Below are 14,466 nucleotides of genomic sequence, written 5' to 3' on the forward strand. Positions count from 1 at the left end.
CCGGAGGAAGCCGTGAGCGGGGAAGAGGAGCTGGAGCTGGCTGCGATACAGGCGTCCTCTGCAAGCCAAATTTCCTGTCAAGCCGCCGTGGCCCTACAGAAATGGCATGGCATGTGCTCGGGCTGTGCGTGCGTCAGAGAACTAGCTAGTAAAGGTCAGCTGCAATGGAAGAGGGGCATAAGCCTTTGTGTAGTTTATGGAGATAAGCTGGAGCGGTGAAGTTTGGCTCCGGGTTTCAGACAGCTTCGTGCTGTGCGTGTGGAGAGGGTGACAGAAAGGGGAACAAAGAGGTTGGGAATGGCTCCTTCTGAGATTTATGGGTCATTTGTATGACCTCAATTTAATAAGCCTCCATGCTCTTCCCGCTTCCGTGAAGAAAATCAGAGCTGAGCCTCAGGTTCAGCCCTATGTTTACAAAAGACTTTTCAACCTCTACTGAGGTTGCTATGGAAATCGCGCTAGTTTATGCCTCCTGTTTGTCTTACCAACCTGATTTGTAAAAGAATGGTGTGAATTTAGGGTTGGCTGAGTTCCCAGCTGGCCGTGCTGGCCCGGGAAGGCATCCTCGCAGCCGCAGCCCTGGCTGAAGCAATGCAAACAGCTTCCCCCATGCTGTCTCCCAGCTTACGAGCTCCTGTGTCCACAGCTCTCCCACCCTTGGGTCCTCTTCAGCCCACCAGGACAGAAACCTGACAGTGCCAGCCTGTACTCAGCCCCTACCAGGGAGACGCCAGCTCCATTTGCAGAGGCCGGGGCAGGTACATGTGCCTGTCCCCTCTCAGGTCACTGCAGAATGGGTTTTAGGAGCTGTGTTGCTGCAAATCAATTGAGTTTCCTCTTCCCTCTGCTCTGCTGAGTCCTGAGCAGAACCCAGGCCAGTTTAGCCCACTAGCCTGTAAGGTGCTACCCCGTTTCTTCCTCCCTGCTGCCATGGCCACCTCTCCAAAACACAGCTTCCAAAAGCGGGGGTGTGAGTGATGAGCTGTCAGGTCTCAGCCCTCTCATGCCAGTCCCTACGAGAGGAAGGCAGAATGGCAGCCGTGCCCGCAGACATTGCGACAGCCTGAGGGCTGCGGGGAGCAGCTGGGCAGCTCGATTCCCTTGCCCGAAGCGTGGCTTGTGCCAACGACAACTCACAGCCCTGGGAAACAACAGGCAGTTGCCCGTCATCCAACGGAGCCCAGGCAAAGAGCGTGGGGAAAGAGACCTGGGAGCATCTCACTCTCAGACTACATGTCTAGGGAATTGGTGTAGACTCTTGATATATTATGCATGTATTATTTTTAACATATATCTATCTGGGCAGAGGGGACAAGACTATTACTTGGGTCAAACAAAAATAGGAAGTATTTCGTCATGCCATTAAAAAAATACAAAGCCCATGAAATCAGAGTGCTGGGCTGGGATCAGGGCAGAACCGGGCTTATGGGGGCAGGGGATTTGCATTAGAACAGGGAAGTGTTTTCCTGTTTCAGTGCAAACCAAACACAGAATTCAGCTCCCTGAGCTGTATCAAAGCAGCTCATTTGTGTTTCAGAGCAACGGCATTCTGAAGAGTTGTCTTCAAAGGGATCCTTCTGGAAGCACGCGAGCCTTTGCTGTGAAAGACCCTGCGTGTCAGGCAGGCAGGAGCAGCCATGAACAGCTCAGACACCGCGTGAAATGTGGAAGGCTGTGCTGCTGAAATCCCTTCACGTTTTTGCCCTGTTCATAGTATCTGCCAGGGTGCGGCTCAGCACCAGCATCCCCGCAGACTAGTCCTGCTCCGTCCTCGGGCAGAGGGCATCGCTGGCACACGATCCAGCCCAGCCCACACACTGAGGCTGCTTTCCCCTCGTTTCACTACCAGATCTCTGCATTTGATGCAAAGGGCTGCTGCATCCTGCCGCCGCCCTCCCAGGAACCTTGTGAAGGGAAAGGAAGGCAGTTTTCCAGCAAGACTAATGCCTTAATTAGTCAATTTGCTAATATGCTGAGGTGTGAATGGCTTATGGTGAGGCAGGAGGAGCAGCTGTCCTGCAGGCACAGCCCTCATTGCCCGCCTTGCGGGCAACGAAGGAGTCATCCATACGGAGGGGCTATCGCCTCCCCAGCTCCTGCTGGATGAGCTCTCCAGGACCGGCGAGCAGGCTCTGGAGCCTTTTGGGGAGGGAATGTTTTTGTGAATGGCTCATGACACAACCGTGGCCTGATTACAGAGCTGAGCAGCTCCCTCCACCCCCCCAAAAGCCATGTGTTAGCTGCGTCTGGAAGCCGTGTCTGTCACGCTGCTTAGCTGTGACAGTACAGTCTGGGACAACGTACCAGTTTTCCCGAGGGATCCTCAGCAGAAGAGAGCACGCTAGAAAGACATACAATGGCGGCGAGCGAGGCACTGCCTCCCAGGAGAGACGAAGGCACAGGAGGGGGGATCACACGCTACAGGGAACTCGGCTGCTAGGAGATGCTAGCACAGGCCTTTGGCAAGGGAGGTGCATCCTCACTCCCCTGGGCTGCTAATGCACTATTATCGGCGCCGCTTCAGGGATGGAGGCGTTCCGACTTGCACCAGTGACAACCCCGACAAAGAAAATAACAGACTGGGAGGAGAGGAAACCCTGCCCTGCACAGCCTGGATCCATCCTCCACCTCCCTCCGCTCAACAGCGTGAAAAAATACCCCTCTCCTCCATCCTCGGTGCACTAGACCGGCTCCGTCGGGCAGAGGTGGTCTGAGCCCAGCCTCAGCTGCCTCAAGGTAGCAATGAGGTCTACACACATGCGACACGACAGCATCCTCCCTCTCTTTTTTCTATGTAGCAGATCCAGCAAAGCCCCAAGCTCATGCTCATGTGCTGTCCTTTTTGCGATTTTATTTTAAAACTGGAACTCAAGTTCTCCATTTGTTTAACAAGTCCTTTTTTTTTTTTTAAATAAAATTAATTTATTCTACAGAACAGTAAACTCTTCCAGACTCTTCCCTATTTACAAATTAACATTTTTGCTTGCAGATCATTGCTTCCCCTCCTTTTCCTATCCTGTGATGCAGAAGGTGAAAATTCAGCCAACATTTGAAGGTCTGTAAGGCAGTGCTCCCATCCACAACCACCCAACCCGTTGGGACCTCAGTGAAGAACAAGAGTGACAATGTCTGTGCCGCATCCAGAGGTCCCCCCTCTTTCACCGTGTGTGTGAAGGAAGCAGGTCTATGTTAAACCCATCAACCAAGAGCACCTGGCCTCTCCCTGCTGCATGGGCTCCTCCAAGCTGGGTTTTAGCTGGGCTGAGGAAGGAGAAATAACCCCACCAGAGCAAACTGCTCCTGCTGCCCTCTGAAGGGCCACGCGTCTGGGGAGAAGGTGGCATTTGCTGTAGGCGTGAGATCCACCAACCCTTGTCTCATGCACCCATGGGCCAGACAGGCAGCTCTCACATCGCAGGAGGAGGCAAGGAGCCTTGGAGACACCTTCTCTGCCCCCTTGAAGTGGGAGAGACAAGCAACTCCAGTACTGGGGACATGCTTTGCTAGCTCAGGAAAGAAGGCACCTAAAAAAAAAAAAAATAATTTGACCCAACCAAAACTCCAGGCAAATTCAAGGGGTTTTGAGCTAGGTTGTGGCTTGGCTTGTACCTCTCTTTGCACTAAGTGGTAACTTCTAGCTGGGTACGGCGAGGCCTGCTCTACCTGGAGACCCACCCAGACACTTCAAAGCCACCTTGCTCAGGTCCTCCTAGCACTGTCACCCAGGCCTGGTAGCCGCATGAGGAGCCAGGAGTCCTGGTGATGGGGAAGACAAGCTGTGTGAGGCAAACCAAGAGGAACATGCAAGCACTTTGTCTGCAAGCAAAGCTGCCCTTTCGGAGGGTCTCCCACCCCACGAGGCACACAGTCCCGGTAAGCAGCCTGGCCTGTAAAACCACCCTAAGGGCTTCAGTGACCTGTAGGAAAAGCATCGACAACATAGTGCATACCTGGCCACAGCGGGTTTCTGCTCTGTGCTCTCTTCCAGGGCTCACCTCTATCGAGGGACCTCCTTTTTCTGCTATAGATGCATGGGGCTGCACTGGTCTATCAGAAAGCCACCAAGCAGCGGTGACCGCTGCAAGTGCCTGGTCCTTCCCAGCAGCAATGCTGCTACAACCGTCGCTGGCAGGGTTTTACATCTGCCGCGGAGGGACTTCAGCCATCGGCGAGGGCAATCCTGCCTGTTGCGGCAGTCAGCCTGGCCTGGCCCCTCTGTGTCGGCTGGCTGTTCACCCACCTGGCAGCAGCCCCATTCCTTTTGCTCTTCCTGGGCATTTCTATTTCTCTAAGAAAAACAAAACAAAAAATAACCTTCAATAGCATCTACTGAAGATGTGCAGTGTTTTCATTCCCGGGAGCCCAGCCGAGCACCTGCAGGGTGAGGCTGCCCCTCACCTCCAGACACAGCCCCTGGCCGCTGCCTGACCCCCCCGCCCCGAGACAGCCCGAATGACTAACAACTGATGCAAAGCCGGGGTGCTGTCGTATTTTTCAAGGTTTGCCTTGAGCAATGGAAAATAGTGCCTAGCTGCAGTAGAGAGAAGGCAGAAGGCTGAGCTGATGCCCTTGTGGAGAGCTTAGGTTTTGAAAAAGCAAGGAAGAGAGGGAGGAAGAAAGGGGTTATCCAGGGACTCTCCATAGGTACAGCAAGGAGAGAAAGGACAAAGGAACAGAAGTGGCAGGACAGCAAGAAAAACCTTCCTCGAATGCGATGCATTAAGCTTTGGAAAAAAAAACCTTCTCCTGGCAGAGGGTGGGAAACACGTGCCCCAGAGGGGGCCTGAAAACCAGCCTGGATAAACCCTCATGCCTCTGCAGCAGTGCCCTCTCGGGCGCACGGAACCGCGTGCGCGAGAAAAGCCTCTGCATGGGGATCTGCCACTTCCACAGTCATCCCGAAACGCCAGAGGCCCTCGGCATCTGGTTTGCTGGGCGATGCTGCCAGAAGGGATGTCGGCCACGCTGGGCTCTCGCCCCAGAGGGGATGTGCCGAGGTGCTTTGGCTGGAGGAAGGAGCCCATCGCAGCTTCGTGCTGCCATCCCAGGAGGGGCGTCCCCAGGGAGGAGACGCAGGGAGCCCAGCTCGGCCCCGGGAGAGCTCTTGGTCCAGAGGGAAGAGGCTGCAAGCTCCGAAATGGCACTGATGCTTTCAGCCTCCCAAACCCCCAGCACTGCCCCAACCTCGGGGCTGGCGCCGGGTCCAGCTGGGACATTGCCCGCTGCTGACACAGCTCCCGAAAGCAGCAGGGAGCAAGAAGGACATCCCGGCCGCGTTGCTGGTGGTGGCAGGAGGAGGTGGTGAGGCTGGTGCAGTGATGAGGGGCACGGGTGCCCCGCATCCCCCCGCCATCCAGCCCCCAGGAACGGGGGACTCAGTAGAAGGAGTATTGGTTTTCCACCGCCCGGGTCCGGCTCCGGGCACCATCAGCCTCGTGGTAGTCCTCGGCACTGGTGGCAGGGGGCTCCGGCCGGCGCTCAGCGCTGTCGCTGCGGCTCCGGGGGCCCAGGGCACCCTCCAGGCGGTGGTAGGGTACAGGGATGGTGACCGGGGGGGCCGTGGCCACCCCCTCGGCCGGTGGCGGGGCTGGTGGGCCGGCGGGTGCTGTGCTGCAGAAGTAGTGCGGGGGTGGCAGGTCGACCCGGCAGCCCGGCGGCTGCGACACGAGGGCTGGTGGGGGGCCGGCGTCTGCAAGGGAGACAGGAGCTTGACCCCTCCAATTCTGCCTGGGAGCTCAACCCCTCCTCTCCGTCACTGGCACCTTTCCACACCCACCCTCTCCCTTGCTCGCTCTCTCCATCCTTGACCCTGTTCTTCCCCAGCCCTCCTTGCCCACCCACTCCCGGCATAGCGGGATGCTCCAAGCCCCACTGAGCCCCGCAGACCCCTCTGCTCCTCTCCTGCTCAAGCCAGGGGACTGACACCCGCAGCCGGGGACACACGCATCACCCCCGCGCAGCCCTGCTGCTGCGTGGTCCTCCCTGCCCACCCTCAGTGGGATAACGCCCACCTTGGGGCATTTCCAGAGCCACACGCACTGACACGGGCACAGCTTTAGGGAGGGGGTGGGTGGAAGAATCCCAGGGGTCAGTCCCTTTTGGGTCCACGTGAGATCCCAGCCCTAACACGAACCCAGCCCTCCACGTGCAGCCGTGCCCCCACCCAGCAGCGGCACGGCCCCGGCACCTACCGGGCAACGGGCTCTGGGCCACGACGTAGCTGCGGAGGGTGATGTCGGCCGCGCCGCCCGACTCGAGGGGGATGGGGTGCGTGTGGAAGTGGCGCAGCATGTCGAAGATGGTCTGGAACCAGAGGTGCTGCACGTGGCACTGCCCGCTCTCGTTCAGCGACAGGCGGAGGTGCTGCAAGTGCAGGGGGCGAGCAAGTGAGCTGGGAATTGCAAGGGTGAGAGATTCACCCTGCAATGCCCAAGGGTGAGAGATTCACCCCTGCAATGCCCAAGGGTGAGAGATTCACCCTTGCAATCAGCAGAAGGAGCCACCTCCATCAGCCAAGGGAGGTTTGCTCATAACATAGGACGCTTATTTTTTCCCTGCCTGGCCGGGAAGGTCTCCTGCTGCAGGGCGTTTCCTGCAAAACCCCACTCGCTGCAGCCCCAGGAGAAGTTTGTCCCCTCCTGGTGATGACCACCGTACAGAAGCAGCCAGAGAAAGGTGGCTGGGTGCAGCCAGGGGAGCTGCAGCTCCAATCCTGGTGACACGGACAGCCTAGGGGAGCCCACAGCCCGCCTGAAATACTTCTTGCGGGACAGGTGACAAGAGCAGGCAGTTATATCTCAACCCCTCGCAGCATGTGCCCTCTGGTAGAAAAGGCACCCAGCGGAAAACTACATGTGGGTTGTTTTTTTTTATAGTGCATCTGTGTACTTCAGGACATGGAGCGGACACGGAGAGGGCAGGGGATGATGTGCCAGGCTACGCTGGGCTCCCGTGGGGTGTTTAACCTTATCCCCGTGTGACAGGCGCTGATCCAGCTGGGAAAGCGCTGATGAGGCTGGGCAGGGTGCAGAGGGCTCCTGGGGGACAAGGGCAGGTGGTCCCGAGGGGTGCCCTGCCGGGGCGCAGCTCCCTGCAGAGCTGCCGCGTTTGGGGTCACCCCATGGCACCCACTTGCTTGCAGAGCCCCAGCAAGGGTGGGAAGGAGCCCGGGGTGCTGGGCAGGGCTGGCACTAATATTCAGGGAGAAGCAGAGGACACCCACCTTTGCTTTCCCCTGGAAGTTGAAGGTCAGCACGTACTCCCCCGGCCGCGTTTCGCTCTGCCGGATGACGAACAAGCCGTGGCTCCGGGCACCCCCGAAGAGCACCAGCTGAGCCGCCTTGATCCGTGAGAGAGTCCCGTGGAACCAGGGGAAGTCGGAGAGGTTGATCTCCGCCTCCGCCTCGCTGTCCTCCCCTGGCCACAGAGACAGCAGGCTTTTAGGGAGCACCCGGACATCGCCCTCTCCCACCCCTTCCTCCTCTCCCTCCGTGCACCCTCAGGACTGAGGTGCCGGGGCTGCATCCTGCATGCCGGTACCTGCGAGATGCCTGCCGGCAGCCGGGGAGGACTCCAGCGTCTGCAGGAAGCTCTCCAGCGGGACGTGGGCGAGGAGCTCCCCCAGGGAGTCCCTGCCCCGGCCGTGGGGCGCGGGGACGGCGGTGGCGGTGGCAGTGTTGTGAGTGCCGGGCAGGGCACATCTGTCCGGCAGCCTGGGCACATCTGGAAGGGAATTTGTAGAGGGACGGGCTCATGGCTCGGCACCACCGGACAAGGCTGGGGGCTGTCCTGCTCTGAAGGCCACTGCACTGGAGCACCCTGGGCTCTCGGAGACATCTCAGGACTAGGTTATGGCTCTGGCTGCAGCTCAGGGGACTCCCTTTCAGCCTGCACTGGGTTTCCTTCCCCCAGTGCGACCAGGATGGGGGACACAGATGTGTCTTGGTTGGCGTACTGGTTTTGGCTGGGATAGAGTTGATTTTCTTTATAGTGGCTGGTATGGGGCGATGGTTTGGATTTGTGCTGAAAGCAGGGTTGATAACACACTGATGGTTTAGTTGTTGCTGCACCAGTCAAGGACTTTTCAGCTTCCCGTGCTCTGCCGGGTGCCGAAGAAGCTGGGAGGGGACACAGCCGGGACAGCTGATCCAAACTGGCCAAAGGGCTATTCCATACCATATGGCGTCATGCTCAGTATATAAAGCTGGGGAAGAAGGAGGAAGGGGGGGACATTTGGAGTGATGGCGTTTGTCTTCCCAAGTCACCGTTATGTGTGATGGAGCCCTGCTTTCCTGGGGATGGCTGAACACCTGCCTGCCCACGGGAAGGAGTGAATTAATTCCTTGCTTTGCTTTGCTTGCGTGCGCGGCTTTTGCTTTACCTATTAAACTGTCTTTATCTCAGCCCCCGAGTTTTCTCACTTTTACCCTTCCCATTCTCTCCCCCATCCCACCGGGGGAAGTGAGCGAGCGGCTGGGGGGGGCTGAGCTGCCGGCTGGGGTTAAACCATGACAGTCGGGCACGGAGACAAGGTGGGGCTGTGCAGGGGGAGGCTGCTCGCTGGGACCCGGAGACCCCAGCGCCTGCAGACGGGGACTAGATTTTCAACATGTACCAGGATGTACAGGGGCGACGTCGATGTCTTAAATGGGGTGGGCCACCTCGCCAGGGTGGGGGCTAGCATGAAGAAGAGGAAGGCGACAGACAGAAGAAGATCCATCCCCACAGCACCTTCAGGCTCCTTCACTTTATCACTGGCAGGATCTGGCCCCCCCAAACCAGAGCTGGCACCCGGAGAGGCCCACCCTCCCCGGCGGGTGTTTTTCCCAGACGTAGGTCCTTACCGTCAGCCAGGAACTCGCAGCTGCAGGAGGACACCCTGCCCGGCAGACAGGCTCCCTGCGCGCAGGACGCCAGCTCGATGTCGTCCCCGCTGTCCCTGGGGGGAGAGCACAGAGCAGACAGTCACACGCCAGCCGCCAACGCCGCAGGGATGCACGCGTAGCCCCTCTGCTCGCAGGCACGCGACGGGGACTCTCCACCAAACAAAATTCCAGCTGTGATCCAGGAGCGCGCATCCCGATGCTCCTCGCTTCCTCCTGGAGGGGCTACCACGGAAAGAAGTGCCTGCAGCATCGAGAGGCAGAGCGGCCGGCAAAACAACGTGGCCTTTCGGGGGTGAGATACCGGTTTGAGGGGATTAAACCCTTGAAAGCCCTCGCTACGCGGGTCACGCCAGCTGGTCCTAGCTGCGGCGTTTTGCTGCAACCTTGTTGGTTTGGATGGAAGTCTGTTACCTCGACTTTCAGCTCTTCGCTTTGCCAGACATACGTAGATGCACGCACGCACGCTCCCACCACCGCCTTCCACCCAAGGGTGCTTTCGCTTTCACCCTCTGCAAAGGGAATTACCAACCCGCAGGAATTACGTCTCCAAAAGACGTGAAAAAACCAAGCTGGGAGGCCCAGAGCGAGACGGCGAGCGGGAGCAGAGCAATGGGGGGGCTGCAGCGGTGCAGCCCCCATGGAGAGCATCCCTGCTGCCTGACCCCTGCGCTTCATCACCCTTCTTGCGCAAGCCCCCCGACTTGCTCCACAGCCTATTTTTATCCTGGCCGCCGGCAAGAGCCCGGCGCTGCCGGAGCTGCCCGCAGCACTCGGCTACTCTTGCTTAACAGCAGCCACGTGGGCACAGGCAGCGAGGAAGCGGCTGCGTTAGCCGTAACGGCTCACGAGGGAGCTGCTGAATTATTTAGTGGCCAGTAAGTGAATCAGCCATTGGGAGTCATTCAGCTGCAGCCGGTTAAAAACAAGAAGGGAGGAAGGAAACCAAAACCAACAGCGCTTTGCAGAAAAGCCGTCGACAGGCGCTCATGCGGTGGCTCCAGCGCGCAGCCCTTGGCAAAAGCGTCAGGAGCTGATTGAAAATTCGTTCTTGGCACCAAGCGTGTGTGTCGGTGTATTAAACAGCTCATTATTATTTGCTCTGGAGTTCATTATTATTTGCTTTACAGTCACGTCCGGAGGCCAAAGCGGGACTGCGCTGGGTGCTAAGCAAACATAAAAGGCTGGGAGGCTGCCAGTGGCAGAGCAAGGGGCTGGCACGGGGCTGCTGGCGGCTTCTGCAGCGGCTCGAGGCAAGCACGGCCACGATGCTCGGCTCTGGCTGGAAAACCGGCACCGAAACATGCACTGGGAGAAAAAGGGCCGTGTTTCCCAGCCTCGCCTCCGCATCGCTTCTTGAATTATATATTTTAAAAAGCAGCAAAAGGAGCTGAAGGAGCACAGATCTGGAGTCCGTTAGCGCGTCCTCCCTGTGAGACGCAGCCTCCGCCGTGACCATCCCTGCAGCACCCGAACTGCATCTCTTTGGCAGAAGGGGCAAAGGCAGCCCGGAGGCAGCTGGAGCCTCTCCAAGCCCCTGTTCCAGGTTTGCTCCAGGCTTTCACCTCTACAAGCTTGGGCACCTTGTTTTCCCAAAATTGTGCCAAGAAAAGCAGTGCCAAGGTTTCCCCGGAGCCCAGGGAGCGCCTGGGCTGATCCTGCCTTCCCGGGACTGGGCCTGTCTGAGCCAGCTGAAGGGCAGCAGCACCGGGCACGCGAACGTCCCTACAGCGTAACCCAACGCATGGGCCGATGAAAAAGCAGATGAGTTTTGGCAGAGGAGTTGCGACTCCAACGACAGCATTAATACCACGATGATAGAAACATGAATACATCGATTTAGCCGGCAGAATCTTAAATATACCATGGATGCTGGACTGGAAAAAAGCATAGAAATATAGCTCAAATATAGTATAAAAGCTTCAGAGGGTGGGTGTTAGGAGCATCCCGTGTTGAGGGCTGCATTCCTGGGTCACCTGCCTCTGCCTGGCCGAGGTGACACGGAGCCGGAAAGGGCGAGCGAGCAGCCGGCGCTCGGCGAGGCTGCGCCTCGGGCACACACAGGCTGCTAACTTTGCCTCCAGACTTCTGCTGGTGCGAGGCAGGGACTTTCGGTAATAACCCGAGGAGCAAAAATTGCATCGGGGTAATAACCCGTGCTCGGTGGCGAGGGCACCACAGCAGCGGCGAGCCCGGCCCCCGCACAGCGCCTTCCCCCGGCGAGGCTTACCCGGGGTCGATGCAGTCCTGGATATCCGCCACCCAGGAGTGCTTCTGCAGGGAGTCGATGGTCTCCAGGATGTACTCGGCCCCGTTCTCCACCTGCGGGCAACGCGGGACAGCATCAGGCTGCGGCCGGGGTCCCACCACACCCCCGGGGCAAAGCACACCCCGTAACCCAGCCGGACCCCTGCATTCACCTGCTGCTATTAAACAGCACCTCGGTTGAACAGGGCAGGGTAAGTGCCCTCTCCCATCCCAGCACAGGGATGCCGAGGGGTGACCCTCAGAGGTGCTTTGGTGTGCCCAGGCGTGACCCCTGACCAAAGCCGGGACTCAGAGGAAACCCCCCACCCCGCCGTTATCAGCAAATGTATCGCAAGGTTCTTACAGCCTCCGCGGCAAAACCACACCTGGCCAGCGGCATCGGGGATGCACGGCACCATGCACCAGCACAGACAGCGTCCCACACCTCTGGGGTGCCTCAGTGTCCCCCAAAAAACAGCTCTGCGCTGCTAGAGCAGAAGCCATGCTGCCCTCTCACTGCCCCAAAATCCTACCAGACCCTCAAACCCAGGAGTTTAAAACCTCTCCTCTGTTATCTTTTTTGCCTGCCGGTCCATGAGGCTTCTGATTTCTGATTGCAATAGGGTGGAAGAGAAACATACTTTAACAGGGAAAAAAAAATTAAAATAAAAATCAGGATGCAAAAGAGCCTCCAAAATTGCAAGCCCAAAGGAGCTGGGCCTTTCTGGGGCCAGGGAGGACCCAGAAGCCCCACACCAGCGAGACAGCGGCGGGTCGCAGAAGCCACGCCATGCGATGCTGCGTGCCTCCGGCAGGTTTCCCCACATCCCTCCCAGACCCCTTATACATCGTGTTCCTGAGCTGGCGAGGCAGCCCTGAGTCCGGGAGGGTATCGCATTGCCAACTGAGACAACCTCCTAGCAAATTAAATTAATCACAAACAACTGAATCACTGTCCTGAAAATAAGCAGGGCATGCAGGGAGCAGTGCCCAGCGCCGGGGCCGGGCAGCAATCTGCTCCCCTGCTGCAGCCCAGGGCCATGCACGGGCCACGCTGCCCGGAGCAGAGGTGGAGGGGAGCAGCGAAGTTTCCCCGCCGCCCCTCCCCTGTTTTGTTTAACCGGAGCAAAAGGAGCTTCTCCGGCTTTCTGAGGGCAACGCGTGAAGCCAGCGTGGGAGACGGGGCTGCTCTCTCATGCAGAGCATGACAGCAAGTGAAGCACGTGCAGGGCTTGGGTATTTTGCAAGTGCCTGATTATGCAATGGAAAAAAAAAAAAAAAAAAAAAAAAAAAGCATGTGCTTGGTGTCTGATGGGCGGTGAGGACATGCTGCCTGCTAATTTTTAGGCAATTTGGCAGGAACTATTCCAGCGTGGCCTCCCCTAACAAGGCAGGGGCTTTTCCACCCGTCATAACCTGCCAGAGCGCGGTGCGTTGCGTGCGAAAGTCGAGATCGGGCTCGACATCAACCCCGTACATGGGAAGGCAGCGGGGAAACCACAGCACCCAGCTCCCTTTCTTACCCCTCTAATCTGCATCCCGACGTCGAGGGGTGCTTCACCCCCTCTGTGAGTCCAGCCGGCAACGGGGGAACACAAAAGAGCAGCAAGAAGATGTGCCAGCGAGAAGGGCCGGGCTGTCAGGAATAGGGGAAAAGCATCCTGTGCCGACAGCCGGGAGGGGAGGGCAAAGGCTGGCTGGAGCGGCAGGAGAGGGGCAGCAGGAGACGGGGAGCAAGGGGAGCAAGCCGATGGGCTCCATGCCTCCTTCGCTGCCTCGGCTCACTCAAAGGATCAATTGCAGTCAATTAACCCCGCGGCAGGGTAAGCGCCCTGGCCACAACGGGGCGGGAGCAGGAGGGTACCTGGTCAATCGGGCATTTTCAGACCAGCGGGGTTCGGAGTGTTCCCCGGGGTAATTAAAGAAATGGCTGAAGCAGTCACCGAGCTGTTAGCGGTGGGAGTGGAGGGAGCATGTCTGGCTGCAGAGGATGGGAAGAGGGCAAGCCCAGAGCCCTCCTCCAGCAGCCGGAGAAACCAACCCTCCGCAGGCACCCAGGAAGCGCCCCGGAGCTGAATGCCCCCATCAGGGATCTGCCACGACCAAACCCTGCCAAACCCATCCGCACTTGCTCGTGACGGCCCCAGGGACGGGGAGCAGCAGTGTCACAGCCTTGGCGCTGGCCACGCTTTGGACGCTGATGTGACACTCCAGCAAGGCAGGTAGCAAGACTCTGTTGAGATGAGACTTGTAAGGGGATCTAGAAAACACGATCACAAGTAGCTAATGAGCCATATTCCAAGAGCAGTTATCGATGGTTAATGGGTTATCGATGGCTAATGATCAAAGCTGAGGGGTATGCTCAGAGCTCCTTCACATCAAGGACTCTCTCCATGCGTGCTGCTCTTCAGTAATGATTAGGACAAAAGCAAAGAGAAGACGCCTAATCAATTCACGGATGACACCACGTTGCAAGTGTGTTGGAGGATGAGACGAGAATTCAAATGAACTTGTTGAAGCTGAGAAATGCTCCGTGGAAGAAAAAGCCCAAGCCAGCCGCCAGCTCAAGGACATGGGTGAGCTCTGGGCTCGCACCGATTGCCGTGGGTGTCTGGGCTGGAGAACCGTGACTCTGGAGCGGTTCTGCAAAAGCATCGAGGGGCTACACCAGCCCACAAGCTGTGTATGAGTCAACATCATCATCAGGGTACAAAGAAAGCAACTGGATCAACTTGGGCTGGGTAAAGAGGAAGAAGAAAGGAGAAGCAATCAAAGGAGAAGCAATCCTTCCCATCCGCTCCTGCCCATGGCACCACATACGCTTTGGGGCACACTCTCTCCACTTCTCAGCCCGCAAGGAAAGTGGGGGAGGACCTTGGGCTGGTCAGTCTGGAGAGAAGATGACACATGAGGTTGGTCTTTGAGGCACAGAAGACAACAGCCAAATTAGCCTCCACGTCCATGGTGGCCACTGGCCGCAGCAGAGGTTGAGGCTGAACAGCAAGAAGCCCTTGGGGCAGGGAGGATGCCCTGGAGGAGGCTGCCAGTAGAAAGCGTGGGACCTTTACAAGGAGCCGGGTTTGGTGGAGAATGATTTCCCGCAGGAACGTGTGCTGGGGCCAGATGGGCTACCAGGCACAGGGGCTTTCACGAAGCCAGGCTCAATTTTTTCCCTCCTCTGCTTTCACAGTCTTCTAAGCTTTTAAGCAGGTTCATTCAACCGGGAAGCTTGGCTTCTCTGCTCTGCCTTTGCCACATGCTTTTAGGGAGAAGCATCAGGGAGAGAGGTGTTTTTTTAGCAGAGGTAGGACACAGAGTTCTCAAAACACTACTCTTC

At 57.8% G+C, this 14,466-nt stretch overlaps 1 protein-coding gene across 2 annotated transcripts in view; it reads right to left on the minus strand.

Annotated features, from left to right (window-relative positions):
* Nucleotides 1–2,883: 2,883 nt before the first annotated feature.
* Nucleotides 2,884–14,466, minus strand: part of SH2B2 (SH2B adaptor protein 2) — a 28,601-nt gene continuing 17,018 nt past the window's right edge. For both annotated transcript variants that reach the window (XM_075517773.1, XM_075517775.1), the window contains exons 5-10: nucleotides 11,113–11,204; nucleotides 8,844–8,938; nucleotides 7,540–7,722; nucleotides 7,223–7,416; nucleotides 6,192–6,363; nucleotides 2,884–5,689 (exon numbers count right to left, since the gene is read on the minus strand). In XM_075517773.1, coding sequence (XP_075373888.1) covers nucleotides 5,376–5,689; nucleotides 6,192–6,363; nucleotides 7,223–7,416; nucleotides 7,540–7,722; nucleotides 8,844–8,938; nucleotides 11,113–11,204 — 1,050 coding nt within the window. In that variant the 3' untranslated portion in view covers nucleotides 2,884–5,375. The remainder of the gene's footprint in view (nucleotides 5,690–6,191; nucleotides 6,364–7,222; nucleotides 7,417–7,539; nucleotides 7,723–8,843; nucleotides 8,939–11,112; nucleotides 11,205–14,466) is intronic.

The sequence above is a fragment of the Mycteria americana genome, chromosome 15 (assembly GCF_035582795.1).
Source record: "Mycteria americana isolate JAX WOST 10 ecotype Jacksonville Zoo and Gardens chromosome 15, USCA_MyAme_1.0, whole genome shotgun sequence".
Classification (NCBI taxonomy): domain Eukaryota; kingdom Metazoa; phylum Chordata; class Aves; order Ciconiiformes; family Ciconiidae; genus Mycteria; species Mycteria americana.